The sequence below is a fragment of the Rattus rattus genome, chromosome 18 (genome assembly GCF_011064425.1).
Source record: "Rattus rattus isolate New Zealand chromosome 18, Rrattus_CSIRO_v1, whole genome shotgun sequence".
In the NCBI taxonomy this organism is placed as follows: domain Eukaryota; kingdom Metazoa; phylum Chordata; class Mammalia; order Rodentia; family Muridae; genus Rattus; species Rattus rattus.
The window spans coordinates 28253453-28279747 of NC_046171.1; the positions used below are offsets into that span (position 1 = coordinate 28253453).

Here is a 26295-nt window from a genome sequence, read left to right on the forward strand (position 1 = left end):
TCCAGCTGCTCGGTTCAATGATTAAACTTGGCCTGTCTTTGGTCCCTCCCTCTGTCACACACTCAATTGTCACACAGGAGGCTCTGGTGGGAGCTGTAGGGAAGCAGAGGGGGAGGCTGGGGACTGACTGGTCACTTGATTGTTTGAGAACCGGGCACCTTGTTGCTAAGTGACACGCTCAGACCTGTGCACTAAGCCCATTCAGCCAAGGAAAACCTTGGGAGAAGTTGGGGGGCAGCACAAAGCCAACTCGAGAACTAAATCCCAGTTCCAGGACTCCTCTCTTCTTAGCAAGAGCGACAGAACTGTAGCCTCCTGGCTCTCCTAGGCACCATCTTTTTTCCGTTTGTTTCTAGAGATAGGGTTTCTCTGTGGAGCCCTGGCTGCCCTGGCTGGCCTCGAATGCAAAGACCCGCCTGCCTCTGCCTCCTGAGTGCTGGGATTAAAGGTGTGCACCACCATTGCCTGGCTTCTGAGGCACCATCTTAACTAGGGCTGAGCAGTGCCCTGGTCCTGCAGATTCAGAGGGAGAGGAGAGGGAGAGGGAGGGGAGGGAGAGGGGGGGGGAGGGGGAGGGAGAGGGAGGAGGGAGGAGGGGAGGGGGGGGGGGGGGGGGAGGGGGGGGGGGGGGGGGGGGGGGGAAGGGGGGGGAGAGAGGGAGAGGGGAGGGGAGAGGGAGGGAGGGGAGAGAAGAGAAGAGGGGTACAAGGGGAGAGGGGAGAGGGGGAGGGAGAGGAGAGGAGAGCAGCCAGCCGGCCACAACAGTCCCTCTACTGTGGCAGATAAGGCCATAAAAAGCAATCAATACTCCACAGAGGTAAAACGGACAGCTTTTATTTCAGAGTAGCTTAGGGCTGGGTTGCCTGTTTGTGTGCATGTAGGGGGGTGGTATTAAGAAAGAATGGAAGCCACCAGGCCTTGCTGGAGGTGCCGGGCGGGAAGGGTATGCTGCCATTGAGACACCTGGTTTTTTTTTTTTTTTTTTTTTAATTATTTATTTATTATGTATACATCCTACTGCTTTCTGCCTGCATGTATGCCTGCAGGCCAGAAGAGGGCATCAGATCTCATTACAGATGGTTGTGAGCCACCATGTGGTTGCTGGGAATTGAACTCAGGACCTCTGGAAGAGCAGTCAGTGCTCTTAACCACTGAGCCATCTCTCCAGTTCCCGACACCTGGTTTTCTTGCCCACCACCCTCATCATGCACGATATGAGGTAGACATTTGGGAACAAAACCCTTTGCTGTCCTCCCAGCCACCGGCTGGTTAGTGAATTCAGTGAGGCTAGCATTAGCAGTCACTGCCATGGACGGGGACTTTATTCATCCCATCTTATAGATCAGAAAGCTGGCTCTGAAAGGCTTAGTGATTACCTCGAAATGAAATCACAGTTGTGAATGCTCCAGCCAGGAAGCGACTCCAGAAATGTGATTCCAGAGCCCAGTTCATGACCAGTACTCACCGCCAAACTCCCAAATGTGTCTTCTTCCACCAGTGCTCGTCTGGTAACTACTAAGACTCTCTTAGGTTGAAGTTTCAGCTAGCTGGGACTCTAAGCACAGGCAAGCACTTCAATAGACCCTCCCCAATAGGGAAAGGACACTAAGACAACGCACTGTAACTGTGTGTACAATTCACAGCTGCTAGACTGCTATGGGACCCGTGTCTCCTGTCTTCCACTGACCAGGCGACCTCTGAATAAGCTGTGTCATTCTGGTCAGCTTGTAGCCTCAGCTCTGTCTGCTCTTCTGCCGCACAATAAAGCAATGACTGACCATTGCCTGCCTGGTCAGGGACCTTTCACAGCTGCCTCTTCAGAAAGCACCGGAAGTCTGCCTTAGGCCAGTCTTATGTGATTACATACTTTCCACAGACTGACAGAACAGTCTCCCCGATGGAGAAACCTCGACCCTTTCCGTCTGTTTACCCCCAGACTATGACTTTTATCTCCATTGCTTATCACACAAGCAAACAAAAGGTTAACCTTCAGTTTCAGCTCAGTTCCAAACACGCAGACCTGCTGGTCCTCAGAAATGGTCTCAGTCAACACCCTGGGCAGCCTTCCTATCCAAGAACCATACTGTGACCTTCATTCCCTCTCAAGTGCCTGTGTGCCAACTGAGGCCATCCACTGCAGGCTGGGATGTGAGATTATGACAGAGTGGGCAGAAGAAGAAACAACCACAATCGAAGATCTCCACAGTCTCCAGCAGCCTGGGAGTGAGGCAGGCAGGCAGCCTGTGGGACTTCACCGAGCAAAGGGACAGCAAAGGCTGCTCGTGTTGTAGGGCATACTGTGTGCTGTCTAAGCTCAGGGCATTTACTCTTCAAGCTCGAGTTAGCTAAGTAAACGGTCATGTGGTTAGGGTTAGAGTTAGGGTCATCTGGACGGACCAGCAGCAAGATGAAAACTGGCTTGCCGTTTCCTCACGGACTACCCCGTGGTGTGCTTCACCCCTATTACAGCTGTGTAGTTAGTCCAGAATGTCTGGGTGTGAAGTCATGGACTTTGCTTAAGGACACATGAATATTGTCTCTGTTGTAATAGCTAATACGGACGCCCACTTGACCTAGGACCTCAACCAACACAGGAAGAGAAGCTACACACACATACACACACACACCTTCCATAGAGCTCTGCTTTAATCCATTATGCCTCATCTAAGCCCAAAGCAACATCTGCTCTCCTCTAGGTACTAGGCCTGGCAGGAGGTCCGGACAGCCCAATAGAGCCTTCCCATTTACTTAGAAAGCACATAGAGCTTACAAGGTGCTGTACAGTGTTAATCCCCATGAAAACATGATGGAAACTTGGCAAAGGACACAACCATGATTAAAATGAAATGCCCATATGAGAATTATCACACTTCACACTTTAACAAGACCGAGCTGCTCTCAGGGTGACAGTTTAAGCTGAGATGGACCCAGGGCCACTCCAACCAGTTTCTGTTTGTGTGCCTCCAGTGTCTTTTAACCACAGGGTTCTTCTGTTCCTGAGAAGATGGTAAAGGGGCAAAGGCTTCCTCAGTTAAGCACTCCAGCAGCTCTTCCCTGGCAGCCCCTGACCTCCACAGCCCAGCAGAGCTGTGAGAAATTGAACTTGAATGACGCCTCGTGGTAAGTCACAGAGGAAAGTGAATCCTAGAAACCGTCCAGACACATCTCCTAGGTATTTCATTCCTTTACCCACAGGCAGGGAGAGCAGTCCCACCCTTTAGTCTCTGTGCCCATGAAGACGAAGTATGAGGTGAACACTGCCATCTCAGGTAAAAGAAATGCCACCCGACACAGAATGCCCTGAGGAAAGCTGAGAGACCTCAGCACATCTGGCTGTCCCCCAAGCCTCCACTCCAGTCAGATTTAATCCGGCACACGCTCAGGAAACTGGCTTACTTCTCAGAATGATCTGAGAGGTCCAGTGTCAGCCAGGACGGCCAAACCTTCAGGCTCATTAGGAAATACTTGGGGTGGGCAGGCTGGGGCTCAGCCTACCATTACTTAGCTTCTGACAACTCTGTATGAGGCTGCCCTCTCCTTTACAAACACAGCTAGAAAAGGCCGAAGCACGGCTGTCCCAGCTCCTAAGCTGATGCTTACATTTCTGTCCTCATTTTTAACCAGGGCAAATGGAAGCTACTATGCAACAGACTAGGTAGACACGGGTGACTTACCAGCACCCTTCCTATGCTCTCGCTGCTCCTTAGTATCCCTCCTGGAGCTGACTTTGCCATCACCTATTTCTACACGGAAGCTTCCACTCTAACCCACACACTGTGGCTACAGCAGTGCACCAGAGACAAGTGTTCCTGCTCCGCTGAGATGCGCTCCAACTTATTTAGTGTGTTTTTCCAGCTTCTAGAACAATCTCTGGTAGTGGGTACAACAGACAGCAGTGTATGCCAAAGAATTCCATCCGTGACGTCCTCAATAGGTCTAACAATTCCCTAACTGAGGCCAGGCCATGCGGAATTTCAAACAGCAGTGTCTTGGGCTACTCTACAAAAGGCCATTACAAAACCCAGTAAAACCTCGAAGACACCATTTAAAGGTTGTAATAAGTAGTCTAAGTAGCTTTAGGAATTTACTTTTTTGTGCAATAAAAAGAAGATAGATGGCCACAATCTTGCCACAGGCAGCGAATGCTGTGTGCATAAGGATTTAAAATTGATTTTTATTTGCAAAATTAAAAAAAGACTAGTCAGAGTTGGGGTCCTTCTTCTTTCTCCGTGTCCCCACCTTCTCTTTGCCTTGTTCTGGCCGTTGTGTCAGCCACTCCTTCTGGAGCTGCTTCAGCATGTCTGCAGTGAGGAGTCCCTGCTGCACCAGCCTAGAGGCAAGGGGCAGCTCCTTGTCACTGGGGCTGGGCGGCTCTGCCACCTTATTCCCTGTTTTAGTGCCACGTGTCCTTCTAGCTGGGCTCTTGGAGGCTCCTGGCAAACGTGACTGGCTCCCTGATGGTAAGCTCTCCAGATTCAAGAGCTTGTGTGACTCAGAGATTTTAATCAGTTTGGTGATATTGTGCACGCCTTCTTGGATAATGGTATCCAGTTCTTTCTGGAGACTCCGAACGAAGCTGGAGTCTGGAAACATATCAATAAATCGGTAGCTGGGAAAATAAAAAAGAGCATTAGAGTGAGCGACAGCTGAGCCATCTCTAACAACTTACCCATGCTCTGACAGACCTTTGTTTGTTTGTTTTTGTTGAAAAAGATTTATTTTATTTATATGAATATACTGTAGCTATCCTCAGACACACCAGAAGAAGGCATCAGATCCCATTACAGATGGTTGTGAGCCACCATGTGGTTACTGGGATTTGAACTCAGGACCTCTGGAAGAGCAGCCAGTGCTCTTAACCTCTGAGCCACCTCACGACCCCCCCGCCCCCCATGACAGGCCTTCTTACATCCCTTTCCCATGAACACAGTGCCTCTGTGCGGCCTTTCTTTCTGCCTGAGGTGGGGTCCAAACCCCACTGCAGGGCATTCTAATGCGCTCCACTGCAGGGACTGCTTCTCAGATGTTAATGCAAAGGTTAAGAGGCTGGAAACCCTGTGGAAATGCAGGATCTGAGCTGGTTTAGACGACTCAGAAGATAAAGGTGATTGCTTCACAGACCTGCAGACCTGAGTCAGAGCCACAGAAAATGTGGAAGCAAAGAACCAACTCCACAGAGCTGGCCTCCATTGAAACAAAATGCACCCAGGCATGTGCAGTCCCATCCACCCACATCATACAAATATGTACACACACACACACACACACACACACACACACACACACACACACACACACACACACACATAGAAAAGAGAAAGGGGGGGAGAGGGAGAGAGGAGAGGAGAGAGAGGAGAGAGAGAGAGAGAGAGACAAGACCTTGGATTGAGGAGTGAGTATAAATACAATAAGCACTTTTACGGAAAATAGAATACAGAGTCTTCACTAAGTATCTCTCTACCTTGAAAGAGCAGAAACCCACTCACACAACCTTTAACTTGCCCTAAGTTAGGAAATTGTGAGCACAGAAAGGAGAAGGGTTGGTACCTTAGCCACAGGTAAAGATCAAAGACATCATGGACAGCTTCAAGATCCATGAGGTCTTTAATGTTCTTAGGTGGAAGCAGAGGCCACTTGATGTACCGGCGTAGCCAGGCAAAGGTCAGGGGCTCACTCCTGCTGTACTGCCTGGCAAACTGAGAGGGAAGAAGAAAGTTTGGTAAAATAACCAGAATCCTCTTAGGGCTGTAATTAGAAAGAAAAAGGAAGTGGAATGGTAAACTGTGGTTGTTCCAAAAAGACAGGCTGGTTCCGTCACTGCTGACCCTTCCCGACATCTACAAACCATTTAATAGGGGGCTGGAGAGATGGCTCAGAGGTAAAGAGCACTGGCTGCTCTTCCAGAGGTCATGAGTTCAATTCCCAGCAACCACATGGTGGCTCACAACCATCTGTAATGGGATCTGATGCCCTCTTCTGGAGTGTCTGAAGGCAGCGACCGTGTACTCATATATAATAAATAAATTAATACTTTACAAGGATTTATTTAGTTGAGACATGGCCTTATATAGGCTAGGCTGGCCTCAAAATTGCTGTCTAACCAAGAGAGGCCTGACTCTCTTGCTTCTGCCTTTTGAGTGCTGGGGGTTATGGGAGTGTGTCACCATGTGGAGCTTAAAATGTTTGTTTAAAATTAAGCTGGGGGCATCAAGACTGACTCCTCAGGGAAAGGCATTTGCTGATAAGTGTGATGACCCGAGTTTGGTCCCTAGGATCCAACTGATTCTCAAAACCACTGTCCCAAGTGGTACAAGAGGCCATCGGCAAGACTAAGCAGCCTAAGCAATTGCTGATTTGCACTCTTCCCAGGTCCTCCCTCCTGGCAGAGGCTCCTGCTTCATTCTGCCTGAGGAATGGTGGAAACAGAACCAAGGCCATAGGAACCAGCTGGAGTCATGTGAGCACACAGTAGCTAAAGACCGCCCCACCCTTAGCCTGGCTCTCCACTAATAACATACTTGCAGGAAAATACCTAAAAACAGACCTCGAGACACATTGTTAAGGGAAAAGGAAGAGAGCTGCAGAATTATTTATCTAACATTTACAGAAAAATATCCACAAAACAAAACAAAACCGGAATTCCTACAGGTATATGAATGCAGGTAGATGCCATGTGAAACAAATTCTAACAGTTGGGGATGGCAGACTATAATTAACTTACCTATAACGCATTAATTTGGCATCACAAGTATTTATGTATTATTTATATAATTTTACAATAACTTAGGAGGTAAATTCAGTAGTGAATTTAAGTGAGATAGAGCAGACACAAAGAATGCTAAGGCCTATGGTGGAAACAGCAAGAAGTCCAGAGCAGAAGCCTGGGTTCAGTGGCCTGAGGCAAGCAGCCCAGCATGGAGCTCCAGGCGGGTAGGGGCCGTCCAGTCCTCTCTGCCGTCCTTTTCCCGAGCATCCTGTGCTTTCCACAAGTCACAGAGGTGCAGCCCTCACAGTTAAGGAAACAGTATGATTGCTACCTGTGAGCTCTAGTCCCTCAAACGCTTATTTAACTGTGTGTCTCAGGTTACAATGGCTACACCATCCAGGCCCAAACACAAGGCAAGGCCTGTTTGGAGGAAAGTCGACGATCTGGAAGACATACCTGTAAGAGCGACGAGCAGACGAAAGGCTGTTTCTTATTGATGGGGGCTGTGCAGAACACATACCTCACCCGGAGACTGAGTGGAATATGCTGGATCAGCTCTGCAGAGAACTTAAAATCATCCATGTTGCAGACAAAGTATTGCCCATCGACTTGTGCAAAGTCTACAAAAATATCCTAGGGAAATACACATGACGTCACTGGATGGCTGGGAGTAAACACCCACTGGGTAGGGATAAAGAACTCAAGTGCACAAAGGACAACGTCTTTAATCCCTGGCGGACTTCAGAAGTGTGCTTCATTCACTGCTCTCGAAAGCTAAGGCATTTCGCCCACCTCTCCCTAAACTGAATCTATTTTTGAGACAGAGGCTCACCACGCTGTGCCCCCTGGGCTAGCTTCCAACCCTAGGGCCTCTAGCCTCATCACCCCAGATGCTGGAGGCTTCCACCAGCGATTACATTTCATGAGTGGCTAATGCCGAGGCAGACTCCTGTCCATGCAGTGAGCCAATAATGACACGGCGTGTTAGCAAGGAAAAATGAAAATGAAAATGAAAAGAGCTTCCGCTCACAATGAGATTGGACAGCGTTGTCTCGGGGAGGTGGTAGGCAAACATCTCGATCTGCTCAGCAGTCGGGTGAAGTCCAGCGGCCTGCAGAAGGAAGGAAGGAAGGACAACATGACTGTGAGCTCCGTTTCCGCCTCATTTTTTTTTTAAATAAATTCCATGTCAAGAATCTCAGTAATGGAGAGAAAAGTACACAACCATTTTATTACTGCAATCAGAAAAGCTGATAGGATTATCTAATGAGAAGGGCAGACCATGTGGCCATGAGTAGATTATGATCCAACAGAACACCAGAATGAGAAAAGTTTCCAAACTGTAATTCTCTCCACTGAATAAACACAGACAAGGAAACCCCAGTTACTTCTAGGTGGGTGACAGAACATGAGAAGGCACCTTCTCAGAGATGAGGCGGCTCTCTCTGTACCGCAGTATTAAGCACTGCCACAGCTAAGTACGAGAAGGGGAGAAAGGTGGGGGAAGAAATCATAAGATGTATTCCCTACAGGCCATGTGAAGGCTAGGACAGAGGCACACAGGAGAGAAGAGGGGTGGGGATAACTGCACAGGAGTTACCAAGGAACCTATCCATCGGGAACCTACCCCACTGGAACCTACCCCAGCCAGAACTAACACCATGTCAGCAGCCCCACCCCCATCACCTCACATACTTCCCTTTATATCTGACAAATGAAATAAACCACTCAAGTAGCTTCCTAGAAACAAAATGATTAAGTTAGCTTGCTTTAAAATGATTAATAACCACCTAGTTAAGTCAGTCCTTGCTTGCTTTTGACTGTATAGCCCGGCTAAGCTTCTTCCCTAGTCAAGCTTCTCTAAGTTTTCCACTTTACTGCCTGACTCGGTGCACCACACAAGGAAAATCAGGCCAACTAAACCTGCTGAATCTGGACCCTTCACGTGTACACAGTTTGCTATGAGGTACCCACGTCTCTCTAAAACAACAGAGAAACGCCTCCTACTTATTCACTTTTAATTTCCGTAGGTGGATGGGGGTGTCAAGCAGGTAGTGGGGGATCCCTGAAGCTGGAGTTACAGGTGGTGGGTGCTGGGAAGCAATCTCAGGTGCCCTCATCTCCTGCAGCATCTCTCTGGTCAAGGAGAGCTTTCTTCTTGTGGTTTCCCCAGCTCAGACAGCCCTTCTTTTTCATGCATTTGAGGCAAGTGACTAGGGAATGAATGACTGTCGTTCTTGCACCAGCAGCAGCAGCAGCAGCAGCAGCAGCAGCAGAGCAGCGGTGAGACGCTAAGCCTTACCTGTATAGGATCCACAGGTCTATTCAAAATCTCCTTCAACAAAGCCAAGTCGTCTCGGTGCATTGTGGTCACCTCCCCCTCTTTAAAGTGTGAGCTGAATCTGCCGGCTCTGCCCGCGATCTGCAGGGCTTGGGAGGTGGTGATGGGCTCCAGCTCCTTCTCTCCCTTTTCATTGATGCTGGGCTTTATAAGGGAGTAAAAAATAATTCTCCTTATGCTCCTGAAATAGAAATAAAAGTGACCACAGACTAGACACAGCCCCCTGTCACTTGGCTCATAATCATCACAACATGCTCAGTCCAACTTTCATTTAGGCTGTCATCTAATCTTGCAACTATTCAAAGAAAGGAGGAAATAGGCTGGAGAGATGGCTCAGCAGTCAGGAGCACTGGCTGCCTCTCTAGAAGACCCAAGTTCTATTCTCAGCACCGACATGGTGGCTCGCGACCACTTGCAACTTAAGTCCTGGGGAGATAAACCTCTAATGGCACTAGGTACACAAGTGTTCTGTAGAAATACATCAGACAAATATCTCTCTATCCTTCTCTCTCTCTCTCTCTCTCTCTCTCTCTCTCTCTCTCTCTCTCTCTCCTTTGTTTTCAGACAGAGTCTCTCTACATAGCCCTCACAATGTTGACCACGGTGACGTCGAGTTCACCTGCCTCCGCCCCCAGTGCTGTGAGCCACCGCACCTGGCTAATTTTTTTTTTTTTTTTTTTTTTAATTCATTTATTATATATAAGTACACTGTCGCTGTCTTCAGACACACAAGAAGAGGGCATCAGATCTCTTTACAGATGGTTGTGAGCCACCATGTGGTTGCTGGGAATTGAACTCAGGACTTCTGAAAGAGCAGTCGGTGCTCTTAACCGCTGAGCCATCTCTCCAGCCCCTAATTTTTTTTCTTAATGAGAAAAAGCCAGGCATTGTGGTTCACACTTATAATTCTTGAACCCAGGAAGCTGAGACAGGGGGATTGTTGTGTGCCTGAGGGTAGACTGGGCCACAGTATGACTTCCAGGCCAGCCTAGCTAATAAAGTTAAAAATAAATAAATTAAATTAAACAAGAGGCTTGTGTGAAGGCCTTATCCTATCTTTTGTTTTGTGTTTTAAAGCCTGAGTCTCGTCTGCAGCCCTGGCTGGCTTACAGTGCACTATGCAGACCTAATGAGTCTGTCACCTTCCTGGCTAGGCCTAATGGAGGCCTACAGGCATGTGTTACCATGCTCAGCTCATAAGCAAATGGCTGAACGACTGTACATTTACTAAGAATCACCCATGAGAAGGCGAACTGTAGGACATTGGAGTTATCAAGCTAAGGAAAATCCCAGCAAGCGAGGTTCTCCCAGTGTTACAGGTTAGCTGTGCTGGGACAGCGGCCTGAGGCCCAGGCACTAAAGAAGCTGAGCAGAAAGACTAAACCAGGAGGGCTCTGAAGCCAGCTGGGGCAATGGAGTGGTGGCTCAGTTTAGGAGAACTGGCTGCTCTGCCAGAGGACTTGAGTTCAGTTTCCAGCAGCCACATGGTGGCTTACAGTGACCTCAGTACTGCACACGTGCACATAACATGTACATAACATGCAGGCAAAATACACGCAGAATTAAAAAAAATTTAATCCTTTAAAAAAAAAAATCAAAACAAACCAAAAATACAAAGAGAGTGAGTGTGGGCTCCACACCGAGCTTACGGCAGGGCGACGTGAGCAGCCTAGGCACCCGGCCCGCGCTCACACACGAGGGTTTTGAGTGGCTGCTTTCACTACCTACAGGGGTGAGCGCTGCAGCAGGATGAAGCGCTTGCACACCCGATGAAACCCAGAACAAGCAGAGGCAACTGGTCTGCCCTGGGAGAGGGCACTGCCCTGGGAGAGGGCGCTCCAACCCCAGCGAGTGCTGGGATGTGTAAGAAGATAAAGGTCAGGCCTACATTATTATTTCCGTCCTAACCAACCAGAACACTGAAAACAGTAACAAAACCCCTGCCCTCCAACACACTGTTCACCAGAACAAATTACTCACAAATTAAGTCCCATGCCAATCGCATCTGTAGCTACCAGGATTTTGCACGGATCATTGGGGTCATTAAACTTTCTTGCTTGAGCAAGTTTGGTTCCTGGAAGGAATAGTTCACATTAATTCCCTTTCTTCTTGTGTGCTTTCTACTCATAATCTCAAGCTGAACAGCAAAGGCGAGGCGCCCGTCAGTTATTACCAGGCGGCAGGCTGCCGTATATCACTGCGGATTCCAGGCCCCGAATTTCAATCTGCCGGCTCACAGAATAAATGTCATTCTTGCTAAAGCAGACAATGCAGTCCCCGGGCCGAAGGTTGTCTAAAGACTCCAGTGCACGGTCCAGCACAGAAATGGGGGTAAGCCTCTCGTACTTCTGAACCTGCAATAAAGACAGACGTGGAAGAGTGACGCCCTCACGTCAGCACAGGGACCGCTCCGAGAGAAGCTCCACTGGAGCAGTGAAGCAGCAACAGTCAGGAGGCACCCAGAAACCTTCATTCGATTGATGGAGGCTGTGCTACCGTCAACCCTTGGCACCCTGAGTTAATATTACTGTGTGACATCCTTAAAGAACTTTAACAAACACTGATTTTTCAGGGCAAAGTAGCAGCTTCAAAAGATTATTGACTAATATTTTCATTTTATGACAGAGTAAAATAGTCCAGTGAAATCGAGGTCAGAGGCTCATCTTTTCAGCCTTCCGTGGTTTGCCACAGACAGGGCCCTAAGCAGCAAAGTCCAAGATTTGAATCCAGAATTTCTCCTATTCATACTGTTCAATCTTCCTCAAAGTAAAGCATGAGACTGCAACAGGTCAACTTAAGACATTTCTTTTTTTAAATTAGTCATTCCAGTGTTATCTTTTTTTTTTTTTTAAAGATTTATTTTATTTATATGAGTACACTGTAGCTGTCTTCAGACACACCAGAAGAAGGCATCAGATCCCATTACAGATGGTTGTGAGCCACCATGTGGTTGCTGGGATCTGAACTCAGGACCTCTGGAAGAGCAGTCAGTGCTCTTAACCACTGAGCCATCTCTCCAGCCTCCCACATTTCTTCATTTCTGTAGAAGCAGGCCAACCTTCACTGTCAGGCAGACTGGACTTAGAGTCTCTGGATGAATCTTTCCTAAAGGTTTAACAGCAGCAGAGACCCACCTTAAATGTGGGTAACACCACCCCCTGGCTGGGGTTCCGAGACAATAAAAAGCAGAGCTAGCCAAGCACCAGTGTTAGCTGATCTGCTTCTAACCCCGAAGCCGTGAGCCCAAAGGAGGCTGTTTGTTGTTCCTGCCTTCCTGCCGTCCTTCCTTCCCTCCACAGCTACCTCATCTACCTTGTCACAGCAATGAGAAAACAATTCTACTCTCCCACTGAGGAATTCTGGGAAGGCAAAATAAGGATAGTTTTTAGAGGAAACCAGTTTAACTGTAACTTCCTATCTGCAAAAGAGACGCAAACTAGGTCTGACAATGAGAGAAAGAGCAAAGGCCCCACCGTGTGATACGCAACACTGAGCACGATGCACACTCGCGGTCTGACTTAGTCCTGAGGACACTCGCTCATGAGCTGCGGGTGCCGCTCAGTGTAGACAGAGATGCCTACGGTCCTTGGTTGGATTGCCAGCACCACAAATAAGTAGACATAAGACTTTTGAGAAAATGGAAGCTTGAAAGCTGAGTCCGACAGCTTTCCCATAATCCCAGCATTCAGGAGGTCATGGCAGGAGACTGCCGTGAATTTGAGGACAGCTTGGGGTACACAGTGAGAATACATCTCAAGAACAAAAAACAATCAAACAGCCTCAGCTAAACAAACAAGGAATCTTGTGGAAATGAACTATCTCCCACATGAAGCTCAACTATATGTATATGAGCCAGTCAGCTATGAGGAAAAAAGACTTCCTTTTTGCTAAGCTCTGTTTTTAATCTGTCTTAAAACTGCAACTGCTCTTTCAGACGGCCCGCAAGCAGGCTCCTTATGCCGCCCATACACGCAGTGCTTTGTCCATGTGTGCTCCCTCCACAGCTCTGACTGTGACAGGCTGGAGCTGACAAGGCGGCACACAGGCATGATCATCGGCCCTGTGGCACAGCCCAGAGAAGGAAGGGACGTCTCTTACCTCCACCTCCTCCCCAGTGGTGTACAGGAGCTCAGTGACCAGGTCAATGGCAGCAGACTCTCCGCACAGGTGGACTTCCTCAGCACAGAGTCCTATGGGTGCACAGAGGGGTTTACACTGCTCGTCCCCTTCCTCAGCCCTGTACCTGTCCAGTGTTTGCAGGTTCTGACTCCGGCCTTCTTTGAACAGCAGAGAGAGCCCAGCCTTACCAATGCACAGGCCTTAACTTGCTCTGAACACAGCTGACACCGCTGTAAGGTGAGGCCAAGCAGGACTGGATGCCGGCACTAAGATGCTGACTGATGGGTGTTAGTCACGGGCCTGTGTTCTTCAAACCAGAACTCTACAGAAGCTGAGGCGCTCCAGGTGTGCCATGGAGCCAGCACAGAGGCTCTGACCTCCTCGGTCCGAGCAGATCCACTTCCACATACTGTCTGACAGGCAAACTCTGGGCTCTGCCATTTGCTTTTGGTCTGAAAACACCTGCCCTACTACATCGTGCCGAATCAAAACTCATTCCAAGCCTGGGGTGGTGGGACTAGCCTCTAAGCCTAACGCTTCAGAGGCTGGGGCAGGGGGACCCAGAGGTCAAAGCCAGCCTGGGTGACATAGTGAATCCCTGTTTCGGAGCGGGGAAGAAGCAAGAAAGAAGGAGTCAGGGAGAAGAAAAGAAGAAAAAGAATCACTTCAAGAAACAGGCAACACATACTCATTCATGCCTGTGAACCTCAAGAATTCCTATTCTAGGACCCCCATCTTACAAAACAACTAAAAATAAACCACAAGAGAAAAGCTGTATCCATCAACAATTCTACCGCAGCACTGCTGGTAATGGGGAGACTGTTTCAGCCCAGGAAACAAACTGCTGTAGGGCTTTTCAGTGGACAAAACCCACAAGGATCCGTTCACAGAATGGAAAAATAGCTGTGAAACAGAACTGGGAAGAAGCAAAACACAAAGTTCTAAGTCCCTAGACACCGCGTGTGTAAAAACGCTGACACATATCAGACATCAGCAGTGACTGTAACTAGGGTTAGACACACCCTCTTTCATTTTCCTTTTGAATCTGAAGGTAGCCTGGGTTGGCTCTGAAGTAGCTGTGAGTCTACAATAATCCTCCCAAGTCCTGATGGCCCTGCTCCCTCCTCCCAAGTGCGGGGACAACACTTAGAATATTCATCTCCACAGACCCTGTTTACATGATCCTGGGAATCAGACCCAGAGCTTCAGGCATGGACTGCTGGAAAGTTCTCTACAAATGAGCTACGTCCCCAGCCCCAAAATTACTTCCCTCCTTCCTTCCTTCATTTATTTATTTATTTTTGTGCTAAGGATTAAGCCCAGGGTCCCCCCATGCTAGGAGAGTGCTCTCCCACTGGGTTGCACCCGCAGAGATTCAAACATTTCTGCTTTGGTCATTTGGTTATGTTAACTTTCTAACACACAAAAGCAGAACTCTTTGTTATTAAAGTAACACTTTTAAGTGAACTTTTCTGGAGAAGAGAGGCAGCAGTAGACCACTCACCTAGCAGAGCTCTGGTCCAAGCCCATCCTCTGGCTGGGTCTCGAATCATCTGGATTTCATCGATCACAGCCACTTCATCTAAGAACAAGAGTGTCCATGAGCAATGAAGTCACTTAAACCCCAACACCAACTCCCCATCATTACCAGGGCTTACTACGCGTGTCTGTTCTACCAGGCTTGCTCTAAGTGGTTTGTCCTAAGTAGTAACCATAGTGTAACATACTTAGAAGTAATGGGGCTGAGGTTATTGACAGGAAAGTAAACAGGCCCAGACAAACAGAGATGAGATTCAATTCCCAGCCACCTACCTATCCACCCCACACTCCACACTGAGCACTGTCCTCCAATGCATTCCCATTCTCTGTAAGCTCACACACACTGCTGACTCCGCCTACTAGGAACAACCTTAGCAGACTCTCCAGCTTGGAGGGTGACAGGGTGCTTTTGGAGGAACTACATCTGATGCTCTCTTCTGAACTGTAAGGACACACGCGCGCGCACACACACACACACACACACACACACACACACACACACACACACACACACACACACACAATCTTTAAAATAAATCTTAGTCCATTCTGGTAGTGGACTTCTTTGACCCCAACAGTAGCCAGGCAGAGGCAGGCAGATCTCTAGGAGGCTGACACCAGGCTGGTCCACAGAGAAGTTCCAGGCCAGCCAAGGCTACAGAGTCTCAAAGAGCATTTCCCGAGACAGCGCTCACGAGCAGAAGCACAGAGGATGGGAGGCCTCCTCGGGCCGGGCTCTGCTCATGCTCAGCCCACGTCACGGGAAGTGAAGCCACCCCTCGGCTTGTTTGCTAGGCCCCGACCTCTAACTGTGCTGCACTATCTCTGGAAGGCATCTTTTCATTTCCATCTTCAAAATGCCAAGGAACTGAGAACATTAAAGAGAGCTGATTTATACTGAAAACCAGATTACGAATTACTCATCTTGTCAAGACAACCTGGCTAAAAAGCAGGAAGCCGAGGACATTTCGACTTTTGTGTGCTGTTTGTACTGTAATAGTGTATGACTTTACAACACACTGAAAAGTTTAAAACTGTTTGAAGGGTTGATTTTAAAAACAAAAGCAAGCTGTTAGCAAAACCCCTATGATCTTTACTATATGTAACATATTCACCTGAGTGCACACCTTACATATAAATAACAAAATCTGAACACTAGCACAGAAAGTGAAGAAAATATACAGCCCGGGATTAGTTAGAAGTCATTGTTTAGGGACAGGCGGGATGAAAACTTATATATTTGTCCTCTTTGTTTACTTCCACTTTAGCATTTTTCAGGCTGAAGCCAGAAGCTCACTGATGCACTGATATAATACAGACTTTGGTTTCCAGCACTTAGGACTGGCCCAGGGCTTTGCACTCACAAGGAAAGTGCTCTACCACTGAGCCACATTCCCAACCCAAGACAGAATGTAAACCTACATATCCTTAATAGGGGAATGCAGAATTCTGTCATAAGAGAGAAGAGTATGTAACAGTTTACATGGACAAACCTGCAGTCATATACATATATGATAAACTATGCCTGACTTTTCTGTTTTGAAGACAAGGTCTCACTATGTGGCCCTAGCTGTCCTAGGATTTAGAGAGAGCCGTCTGCCCCTGCTCACTGGGATTCGACTGCACCTGAGACAAAGGACAACAAGCCCGGAGAGGTCAACTGTAAAGCGCTGAGTCTCTATGTACTGTTTTCTTCTGGACGTCTCACTTTTCACCATAAAGGCCCAGACCTTAACTACACGAAACTCTCCAAATTCTACTTTTCTGAACAGGTATACATACAAGGAGTTGCAACGTTGCACATCTCCACAGTACAAGAGACATGGGTGGCTTGTTTCCCCTCAGGGTCAACCGTCAGCCGCTCTTCACCTGTCACCAAGTCACACGGCACACCCTGGAATGACAAAATAACAAAAAAAAACCCAGACTTATCTCTGACTTGAAAAATGGTAACAACAACAACAACAAGAAGCCACAGACTGAAAAGGATTCCTTCCATTACTATGGAACGTATTCGAATAACTGAACCCAGTATCGCCCATGTTCTACTCCACATTTACAGCTCACACAGCTACCCTGTTGTACAAATTAGATAATCTGGATAGACGTCCAATCAGAATCCTTCGCAGAGAAACTGTAGTGGTTCCTGTTTCTTGAGCAGTCTCATGTAGCCCAGGCTGGCCTCAAACTAACTATATAACCAACAATGATTTGAACTCCTGATCCTCCAATTCCGAGGTTCTGGGATTACAGACCTGCACCGTGTCGCCAGCTAACAGGTCTGGTATAGACCTGCACAGCTGCACTGTGTCGCCAGCTAACAGGTCTGGTTCAAGATTTGGCTCATTTCCTTTGCAGTGGTGTGGAGTGAACCCGGGCTTTGCTCAAGCCAGGCAGGTGCTCCACCACTGAACTCTCTCTGCTCTACCGTCTTCTAATGTCTCTGTACACCTGGGCACTCACAGAGTTAATCCAGCAGACACGAGCTGTTTCCATACTCAACAACACCACGAGTGAAGTCGAGACTAAAGAGACCTCAGTTAAACTCCCCCAGAAGCAGCAGCATCTGTGGTATGATACACTGGGTACTCAGACAGAATCCAAGGCTTTCCAGAATGAAGGGTGTTTTATGCTCAATCTGAGAAAGTCTAGTCCACAGGAGACAAAGACAGATGAGAAATTCTGAGACTGGTGTAAACTAGTAAATGGGTCACAGCATGTGGGACCTTAGGTGGGACCCTAGGAGGAAGCAGGGAAGTTGTTACTTGACAAGTGGACCCACGCAGAAACATTTTAAGGTATTTTTATGTGGATGGCACTCATAAAGGCTGGAAGAGGGTGCTGGACGCCCTGGAGTTTTTGTGATCTATCCTACATGGATCCTCAAAGAGTAGCAAGTACTCTTAACCAGTGGGGTTGTTTCTTTGGACCAACAAAACTTGAATTTGAACTAAGTAGTAAATAATAGTGTACTATCAATTAAATGTCCTTTCAGATAAATATGCTATAGTTAGGCTAACAAATAACAAAACAAAACAAAAAACCCAGGTCTTTGTCTGAAGAAAAGCACCCACAATGCATGCATAAAAAATTACGTATAGGGACATCGAACCTGATAACATCACACTGTGCTGTGCTATACCATGACAAACAGCCCATTCACTGACACCTCAGTGCCTCAGACCAAAGGCCTTCAGTGCAGTTTTGAAATGTGGCTCTCCTCCTGATGCAGTCCTAGCTCCCACACCAGAGTCTGACGGAAGAGGCTGGTAACCCAAGGAGCAGGTCAGAGGGCCTTCCAACTAAGTCATTCTTTCTATTCAAGCAAACAAAGGCTATTTTTATAAAGCGAGCTGGAGATGGCTCAGTGGTTAAGAGCCCTGACTGCTCTTCCAGAGGTCCTGAGTTCAAATCCCAGCAACCACATGGTGGCTCCCAACCATCTGTAATGGGATCCGATGCCGTTTCCTGGTGTGTCTGAGGACAGCTACAGTGTACTCATATATAATAAATGAATAAATCTTTAAAAACAAGAAGAAGCAGTGGGTTAGAAAGTACGCATCATGTTTTTTTCTGCCATTCTCTCTACAGAAAATACTCAGGAATCGTCATCCCACTCTCTGAACTAGTTCTGCTGCGTTCACTTTTGATGACTTTGTTGTTTTCTGAGGCAGTGGGCCAGGCCGGCCGTCACATTTCCTCTGAACTCAGGATCCGGCAGGCTTGTCAGCGCCCACACCTCGTCCTCCCACAGCTGTGTGCACCATCGCCTCGCACCGATGGCCTCTCGGTGCGCAGACACAGGCATTTCTGCCAGTGGTGACGGACTGTGCATTCCTTCCCCACAGAAAGTGTGCACTTCACCCCGAGAGAGCAGTTACCGGGGAAACGAGCGAATACTCTGTAGTGTACTGACAGCGGCATTGCTCTTCTCAAAGATCTCATGCGCCAGCAGCTTCAGGGGGCCGCAGTACACGCCGGAGGCCGCTGACAAGTATCTCTGGATTGCGTGGTAGGTCTTCCCACTGTTGGTGGGGCCTGAGTGGAATATTATCTTCCGCTGTATGGCTCTGGCTTCTGGGTACCTAAAGTATGAGTAGGTAAAGAGCTGAATCTTATTACCCCAAAATCCATTCTAGCAGCCAGTCTTTGAAAGACCCACGTTAAAATAACAAGACCTCCAAGAGCGGCATTCCTGGAGGACAGGTAAACGTTTGGACATCTCAGGTGTTAAACTGCCACTGGTCCACAGCTATGCTTGCACCTCTCCCACAGCTCTGAACCCAAGGACCCCAAAGCAAACACCCACAGGCTTTGCCATCTCAGTATCGGCAAACCCAGTGACCGAGCCTTGCGCCTGGCCACATGGGCCACGAGGGAGGAGATGCACCCTGCCACCACGTGCATCCCACAGGACACAGGGAGGTCAAACCTGAGCAGAGAGCAGCAGCTGCCCTGAAGAAGCCCTGAACAAGGGGATCAGATGTTAGAGCTCCTGAAGTAGCTGAATGTAATTTTTCTTTCAAGGCAGCATTTCATGTGCCCTAGGTTGGCCACCACCTTACTATATAGCCAAGAATAACTGATCTTTTTCTTTCTTCTTTAGTTTGCTGCTGCTGCTGCTGTTGTTATTTTTTGAGACGGGGTCTCTCTATGCAGCCCTGTCTGTCCTGGAACTCTCTATGTAACCAGACTGGCCTTGAACTCATAGAAATCCTCCTTCCTCTGTCTCCTGAGTGCAAGGACTACAGGTGTGTGCCTCCACAAACAGCAGCTTTGAATTCTTAACCATCTGGCTCTACTCCCCAAATGCTCAGCTTCCAGACCCTCACCACCGAGCCCGGTCTAGTGCTGTACTGGGGATCAAGTCCCCGCTAGACAAATGCTCTGTCGACCGAGAAGAACCTCCAATCTGAACTGAAGCAGCTGGAATTTGAGTGGCTGAATGGGAAAGAGCAGAAAAGGCGAAGAAAGTGAAGTCTCCAAGTCACCGTGTGTGGTGGGCTCAGGGTGGGCTGTGGAATTTTGGCCAAGAGCTGGGCCAGACCTACGTAAGGTTAGAACTGGCAGGGCCTAGAGAACAGCCCACAGGACTGGCCTTGAAATTAAACTCCAGACATCCATCCCACGAGAACCTCAGCCCACACTCCATCAGGATGAAAGGAACACAGCAAGAAAATGTCGGATAGAATGAATGCCTTGCTTGTTTTATTTTGTTTTGTTTTCAGGGAAAACAAATTTTGACTTTACAATTTGTTATCTAGTATAAAATGAAAGCATCAACATTAGTTTCCCCAAATTAGAACTTCAGTGTCAGTAAATACAAGGACTAACCAGTTGGGCGGTCTCCTCAGGTCACTGATTTGACGTAGGTCATCCTTGCATTCCAATACAGGAAATATCTGTTTGGCATGTCTCAAGAAAAACGGAAACAAATCGTCCACATGAGCTGTAAGAGAGCACAGTGCATTAGCAGGCTCCCTCTGGGATCCTCAGAGCTAAACTCAAACTCCCAGTCCTAGTTCAGACCCTGTACTATGGAAAGCATTTCTTCTCAGTGAGGAAAGCTGGGCACTGCCAGGACTACAGAGGGAGTCCTGGAGCAAGAGGCCCTATCTTTCCCTTGGACCCCACTTTCTATTCCTTCCTTCTCCAAACCTCCCATTTCGAGCGAAACAAAACACTAACTGCCATGCAGCTCGGCATGTGGCATGAGGCTCTGAGCTCGGCAGTGTAAACACGCAAAGGTTAACACAGCAGCAAGTAGATAAAAACAGCCTGGACATACATTAGAGAGATACGAATTTCTCTCTGTGAAATGTTTTGGGTAGTGGTGTTGTTGGGGCTTGAACCCAGGAAATTTTTACAGACTAAGCCCTCAAACCCTGGGCTACCCCACCCCAACTCGGTGACTCACTCTTTTCTTTTTTCTTTTCTCTCTCTCTCTCTCTCTCTCTCTCTCTCTCTCTCTCTCTCTCTCTCTCTCTTCCTTCCCCTCCCTCCTTCCCTCCCTTTCTCTTTCTTTGTTTTTTTAAATTTCAAAGACCACAGAGAAGCAACTAAGTTTCCTCCACACCTGAGTGGCTCTGAGAGGAACTGGCCTATGTCTCAGCTGGCTATATAACAGGTTCTCCCTCAGTGCCTGGCACGAGCTAAAGGTCTAAGAGGTAAACACATTGAACAGTATCATCAAGGTACCTGGATACCCATGGAAACCAACCAACCAATAAAGTCCCTATTTTGTTTTTGTTTTAAGTCAGGGACACACTCTAACCCAGGCCAGCCTTGAACTCAAAGAAATCCTGCCTTAGCCTTCAGGTGAGCCACCATGCCTACTGCTTTGTTTTCCTTCAGATAAAAGCTCTAGGAAGGAGAGAGAAGCAAATGGTGCCTTCTACTCCATTCATGCTGCTCACTGTTAACCGCAGATGCTGACAGATCAAAAACAGTCTGTGTGTGTGACTGACTGATGGAGGGAGGGATGTAATGGGAAGGCACAGTGACTTATTTGTAGAGTACAGTGAATAGACCTATTCTAAAACAAGGAAGCCCTGAGAGCTAGAGAGAAATAAACATGAAGGAACAGAAAGCACATCCATCAATATTCCTAAAGTTCTCAGCACTTGAGAGGTGGCTTAGAGAACATGAATGTTCCCTGGGCAAGGATGAGGACCTGAGTGCAGATCCCAGCACATACCTGAAAAGCTGGGTGAGGCTGCGAGCACATCTTTATCCCCAGCTTTGGAAGGAGAAGGGGCAGGGAGATTGGAGAATTTTGAGGCCTCCTGGCCACCAGTCCAGTTCCAGGGTTTGTGAGAGCCAGTGACAGAGTAGGACCCTGCTGTCTTCTTCTAGTCTCAGAACGTTCACCCAAAGGAACACACAGGCATACATATAACACGCACGCGCGCGCACACACACACACACACGCACACACACACACACACACGCACGTGTGCACTTGAAGGACGTGAGTGAATACAATCATTTCTTTAAAAATCCTCACAGTGGGCTCAAGAGACAGCCCAGTGGTCAAAGCACTGGTTGCCCTTCCAGAGGACCCAGGTTTGATTCCCAGCACCCACATGGCAGCTCACAACCGTCTGTAACTCCAGTTCCAGGGAACCTGATTGCTTCCTCTAGCCTCTGCAGGCACCACATGCATGTGGTGCACAGACATACGTGCAAGCACAGCACCCAGACCCATAAAATAAACAGAATTTAAAACCGACCCTCTCAGCAGGCCACTGACAGTGCTCTGCAAGGAGAGGCAGTGTCACACAGTCCCTGAGATCTACAACTGGACGGAGAACAGACTCCCGAAAGCTGTCCTGAACCCAAACGAGTGACAGCACACACATGCTCCTCTTTCCTTCTCCACCTCTTCTTCCTCCCCTTCCTTCCCCCAACTCTATCATCCTCCCGCCCTCCCGCACACACACAGAATAAAATTTGTAAAAAATCCTCTAAGCACTTGCCTGCACTGAAGCAGATGTCATTCAAGACAATGTGAATGTCCACGTCCAGAGAATGAGACTGCATGATGTAATTTCTGAAGCTTATGAAAGCTTGGTGGAAGAGACGAGCTGTGGAAAACAGAATCAGAGCACACAAGGCTTAGTCTTCACTTCTGCTCTCATTGTTAAAACATAAAAATGCCACAGAAAACTCCAGCCCCCGTCAACGCTTTGATGCTTCACAGGCTGAGCTACAATGGACACCACGTAGGACAGACACTAGGGCAGGCTGAACACGCTGCTCCCGTACTGCTTGCAAGCTGGGCTTGTGGGTCTCCCAGAAGGCAAGGAGAGAGCCTGCAACTATGTACTCTAACTCCACATAACAAGTTCAGAGCAAAATGCAACAATTCTATAAAGATGTTTCTAGCAGAGATGCAGAGAGCTCTGTGGTTAAGACACTGGCTGCTCTTCCATGGAAACCAAGCTCCATTCTCAGCATCCACACGGTGGCTCACGACCATCTCTAACTCCAATTCCAGGGGATCTAATACCCTCTTCCATGGGCACTACCCAAAAATAGCTATAGACATATACGCAGGAAAAATATTCACGCACATAAAATGATAAAAACTGTTAAAAATAAATTTCAAAAGAGTTGTCAGCCTTACCATCAAGTCCATAGTCGGCACTCAGCTTCTGAATTTCTTGCCGCTTATAGAACTTGTCTAAGATCTTCTTTACTTCATCTAAAAGAGAAAGATAAAAGTTTAACATTTGTTAACCAATTTAAACAAATCTACAACAAAAGGAATTCGAAGTCATACCACTAAAGGATGCAGTCTCAGTAATGCTTCGAAAACCTGAATATTTGAGCTGCTCCTTCTTGGTGAGCTACTGTGTGATGGAGTAAAAAAAAATGACAGAGTACAGCAACGCGCTAAACCTGACAGACCACAGACACAGAGTTACCGTCAACCCTCCCCTTGGTGAGTCCTGCTAACACAGGCAATTCACACTAAGAGTGGCGTTAAGCATGGGAGCCTATGCAGTAATTAATGACAATCCCCAGTCGGAGAACAGCTTGGGCTTATTTTGAGGAGGGAAAAGGCAGGGGGAGAGGAAGGGGAAAGAAGAGTAGTACTGTTTTGTTAATCAGCTGATTACACAGTACTGAGAAACGAACCCATGGCACTGCCCATGCTTGGCAAGGCACATATCCCAGGGCTATATCCTCAAGCGCATTAAAAAAGAGCACTTTGCAGCCTGCAGGTGGTAGTACATAGATGCCTTTGATTCCAGGACTCGGGGGGGGGGCAGAGGCAGGCCTACCTCTGCGAGTCTGAGGCCAGCCTGGTCTACAGAGTGCGTTGCAGACAGCCAAAGCCACACTGAGGAAGCTTGTCTAACTTGTCTAAACATTTTGAAATAAGTTGCCCTAGCTTGTTTTGAACTCATTTTGTACCCCAGGCTGGCACTGAACTTGCCTCAGACTCCCAGGATGAGGCCTATATTTTAAAGTCACAACAAGAAGCATCCTGGCTTGTTGAAGCCAGGAAGGTCCTTCCTCGCTGGCTTGTGCCTAGAAGAACTGTGGTTTTCTTTCGTTCTCTAAGAAAGTCATTTGGTTGGAAGAAAACTTTCACCTTCCCATTGAAAACATTTACAGGTTGGTCAAATTCACCAAAATCTAGGTAGGACAGACAAAACCCACTTCAACCCAGTGATGCTAAAGGTTTTTTTTTTTTTTTTTTCTTCTCTCGAACCCGGGACGATACTACTGGCAAAGACAGTTTTATCAACTTTTATCTTGTATTTAAATTTAGGTCTACCTCGTGGGACAGTAAATTTATTGAGAAATCAGGATCTGAGACCCGTTGTCTTGGCAACCAGACAGACTCTTAACATTGTTAGACGTCCACGTGCAGGCAATGGCAAAGTCCTCACTGTTAATCCCTCCACACTAAGAACTCTAGGAGCACAAGCGGTGCACCACTCAAGGACAAAACTCTCATCACCTCGATCCAAGAGAAGGGTCAGTGTCACTATGGAAGGGATTAAATATGAATTAGGCCCGGATGCTGAGGGCTCCAGAAAGGAACAGACATTGCATTTTGTAGGACCCGGCCGCAGACCGTGCCCTTTTGTGGGGAGGCTCCCGCACTCACTCTTGTCCAGAGGCCGAGTAAGCTCAGCGCCTACGTCGCCATCGGCGCTGGGACCCTGAGGCTTCACTGTCAGCGGCACGAACAAGGACGTGTTCGGGGCTTTGGAGCCACCAGAGGCAGAGGAGGAGGCGGCCAGGCAGGGAACGCGTCCTGAAGCTCCGGGGAACGACCCCACGAGAGCGCGAAGAGCGGAGCAAGGAGCCGCCCGGGGCCCAGCCCCGCGCCCCGCCGGGAGCCGAGCCCACAGCAGGGCACACCTAGGCAAGGACATTGAGGCCGCGGCTCGATAGGAGCCGGGGGAAAGCCCGGCGACTGGGCGCCGCTCAGTGACGTAAGCGACTGCACCCGCAGAGCAAAAGGACCCAGAGCGAGCACAGGCCTGTCCCAGCGCGCGCCTTAATGAAAAGGAGATGGAAGTGCTGGAAGCGCGCTCTCTTCAGGAAAGAATGACCTCTGTGAGTTACACTGGCAGAAACGAGCTCCCATCCTCTCACTCTTTCTGCGGTAATTGGCAGCATCTTTCTCGAAAGAAGGAAAAGTAATCAGGCATCTTTAGGGATGTTACAGATGCGCGGAGAGGAACCTTGCAAGCGTCGTCATGTGATCAAACTGTCCAATTCAATTAGCCAGTATCTCGCAGCATGTGCATTTCCAAGAAGATTGCTGCATTAATATCCTTAGAGCTGCGGGATTATGACTTCCGAGTCAAAGCTCCAAATAATGTGGAGGACATAGCTTGATCTGTTACAGATCAAGACGGGTTGCAGAGAAATTTAGTTGTACGATACTAAGTCCTTATATTACACGTGCTTCTTTCCTCGGTGCTAGGGTTCGATGTAGGGACCATGATCAAGCTAGGCATGTGCGCCACCATTAGCTACAGGACTCAGTTAATGTGAGCAGTTTGTACTCCTTGCAACTAGAAAGTCTTATGACTTTCACAAGACTCAAAAGTCTTGTGACTTTTGCCACAAGGCAAAAGTATGTTTTGTGTACCTGGTTAAAGATTAATCTCATTTGTTCTTATCTATTAAAGCATTCGATCTCACCCGAGTTGCAAGATAAGAGGTGCTTCTGCCCGTTCTGTACGGGAGTGCCCATTCTGTTCTGGGCCGGCCATACACTATGAAGGAAGCTGTGCGCAGGGACATTACCTCTGCTGAGACATCCCCAGCTCCATCCGGCTTTTGAGTTCAAGAGCCGTTTGATTTTTAGAAAATTTGGTTTAGTAACAACTTCGTTTGTTTTGTGTCTGGTTTGTTCTTAGCGTGGCCCTCATTCAAACCCGTGCCATTGGTCAATCCTCTACGTCTCTATCCCTTCTCGACAAGTTTTCTGATTTCAGAAAATTAGCTGCGTGATTTTGACTTCAGAGTCAAAGCTCCAAAACCAAGGCCATCTGGTTCTGAGTCAAAGTCCCCAAAGTTCAGATTCTGAACTTGAATGGCCTTCCTTCTCTGAAATTGATTGGCTCTCTTTAAAGGGTCCTTTAACCTTAACTGTACTTATTATATCTGCAGGGTCTGCAAGCAATAATATTGTCACATGGGTGGGCCTCCTTGAGAGCCCTCCTTGGTGACAGGCTCATGGACAGTAAGTGACCAGATCAGACAAGAGCTGGCTTTTTTCCCATATAAGGTCATTGAGTGCCTGGTGATCATTCAGGAGAGGGGCTGTGGCCACCGGGAACTCGGTTTTGGCACCATCTGTATGAGGTGGGGGGCTTTACAATGTGGGTGGGGCTCTAGCGAGCTGGAGCATGGATCCCAGCCTAACACCTGAGTTAAGGAGAGATGTTCAGCAGTTAAGAGCACTAGCTGCGGGCTGGGAAGATGGCTCATGGGTTAAGAGCACTGTCTGCTCTTCCAGAGGTCCTGAGTTCAATTCCCAGTAACCACATGGTGGCTCACAACCATCTGTAATGGGATCTGACACCCTCTTCTGGTGTGTGTGAAGACAGCGACA

At 48.1% G+C, this 26295-nt stretch overlaps 1 protein-coding gene across 2 annotated transcripts; it reads right to left on the reverse strand.

The window, feature by feature from the left end:
* Nucleotides 1–4146: 4146 nt before the first annotated feature.
* Nucleotides 4147–24653, reverse strand: Supv3l1 (Suv3 like RNA helicase). Of its 2 annotated transcripts, XM_032888691.1 has the most exons (15): nt 24331–24653; nt 22834–22911; nt 22184–22291; nt 20040–20154; nt 18622–18790; nt 16488–16599; nt 14671–14748; nt 13146–13237; nt 11221–11401; nt 11028–11121; nt 9009–9228; nt 7737–7817; nt 7163–7339; nt 5548–5696; nt 4147–4609 (listed from the first exon to the last, which is right to left on the reverse strand). In XM_032888691.1, exons 1-15 carry the CDS (start codon nt 24599–24601, stop codon nt 4198–4200), a joined length of 2337 nt encoding a protein of 778 aa, XP_032744582.1. In that variant the 5' UTR covers nt 24602–24653; the 3' UTR covers nt 4147–4197. The 2 variants fall into 2 exon arrangements, with proteins under 2 accessions (XP_032744582.1, XP_032744583.1); XM_032888692.1 differs by lacking the exons at nt 20040–20154; nt 22184–22291; nt 22834–22911; nt 24331–24653 and having other exon boundaries at nt 18587–18679.
* Nucleotides 24654–26295: the final 1642 nt, after the last annotated feature.

Coding starts and splice junctions, on each gene's coding strand:
- Supv3l1 (XM_032888691.1), bottom strand. CDS start 24,601: ATGTCCTTGCCTAGGTGTGCCCTGCTGTGGGCTCGGCTCCCGGCGGGG. Junction 7,340..7,736: donor CAACGCTGTCCAATCTCATT/GTGAGCGGAAGC, acceptor GTATTTCCCTAG/GATATTTTTGTAGACTTTGC. Junction 5,697..7,162: donor TCTGCTCGTCGCTCTTACAG/GTATGTCTTCCA, acceptor CTTCCCTCTCAG/TTTGCCAGGCAGTACAGCAG.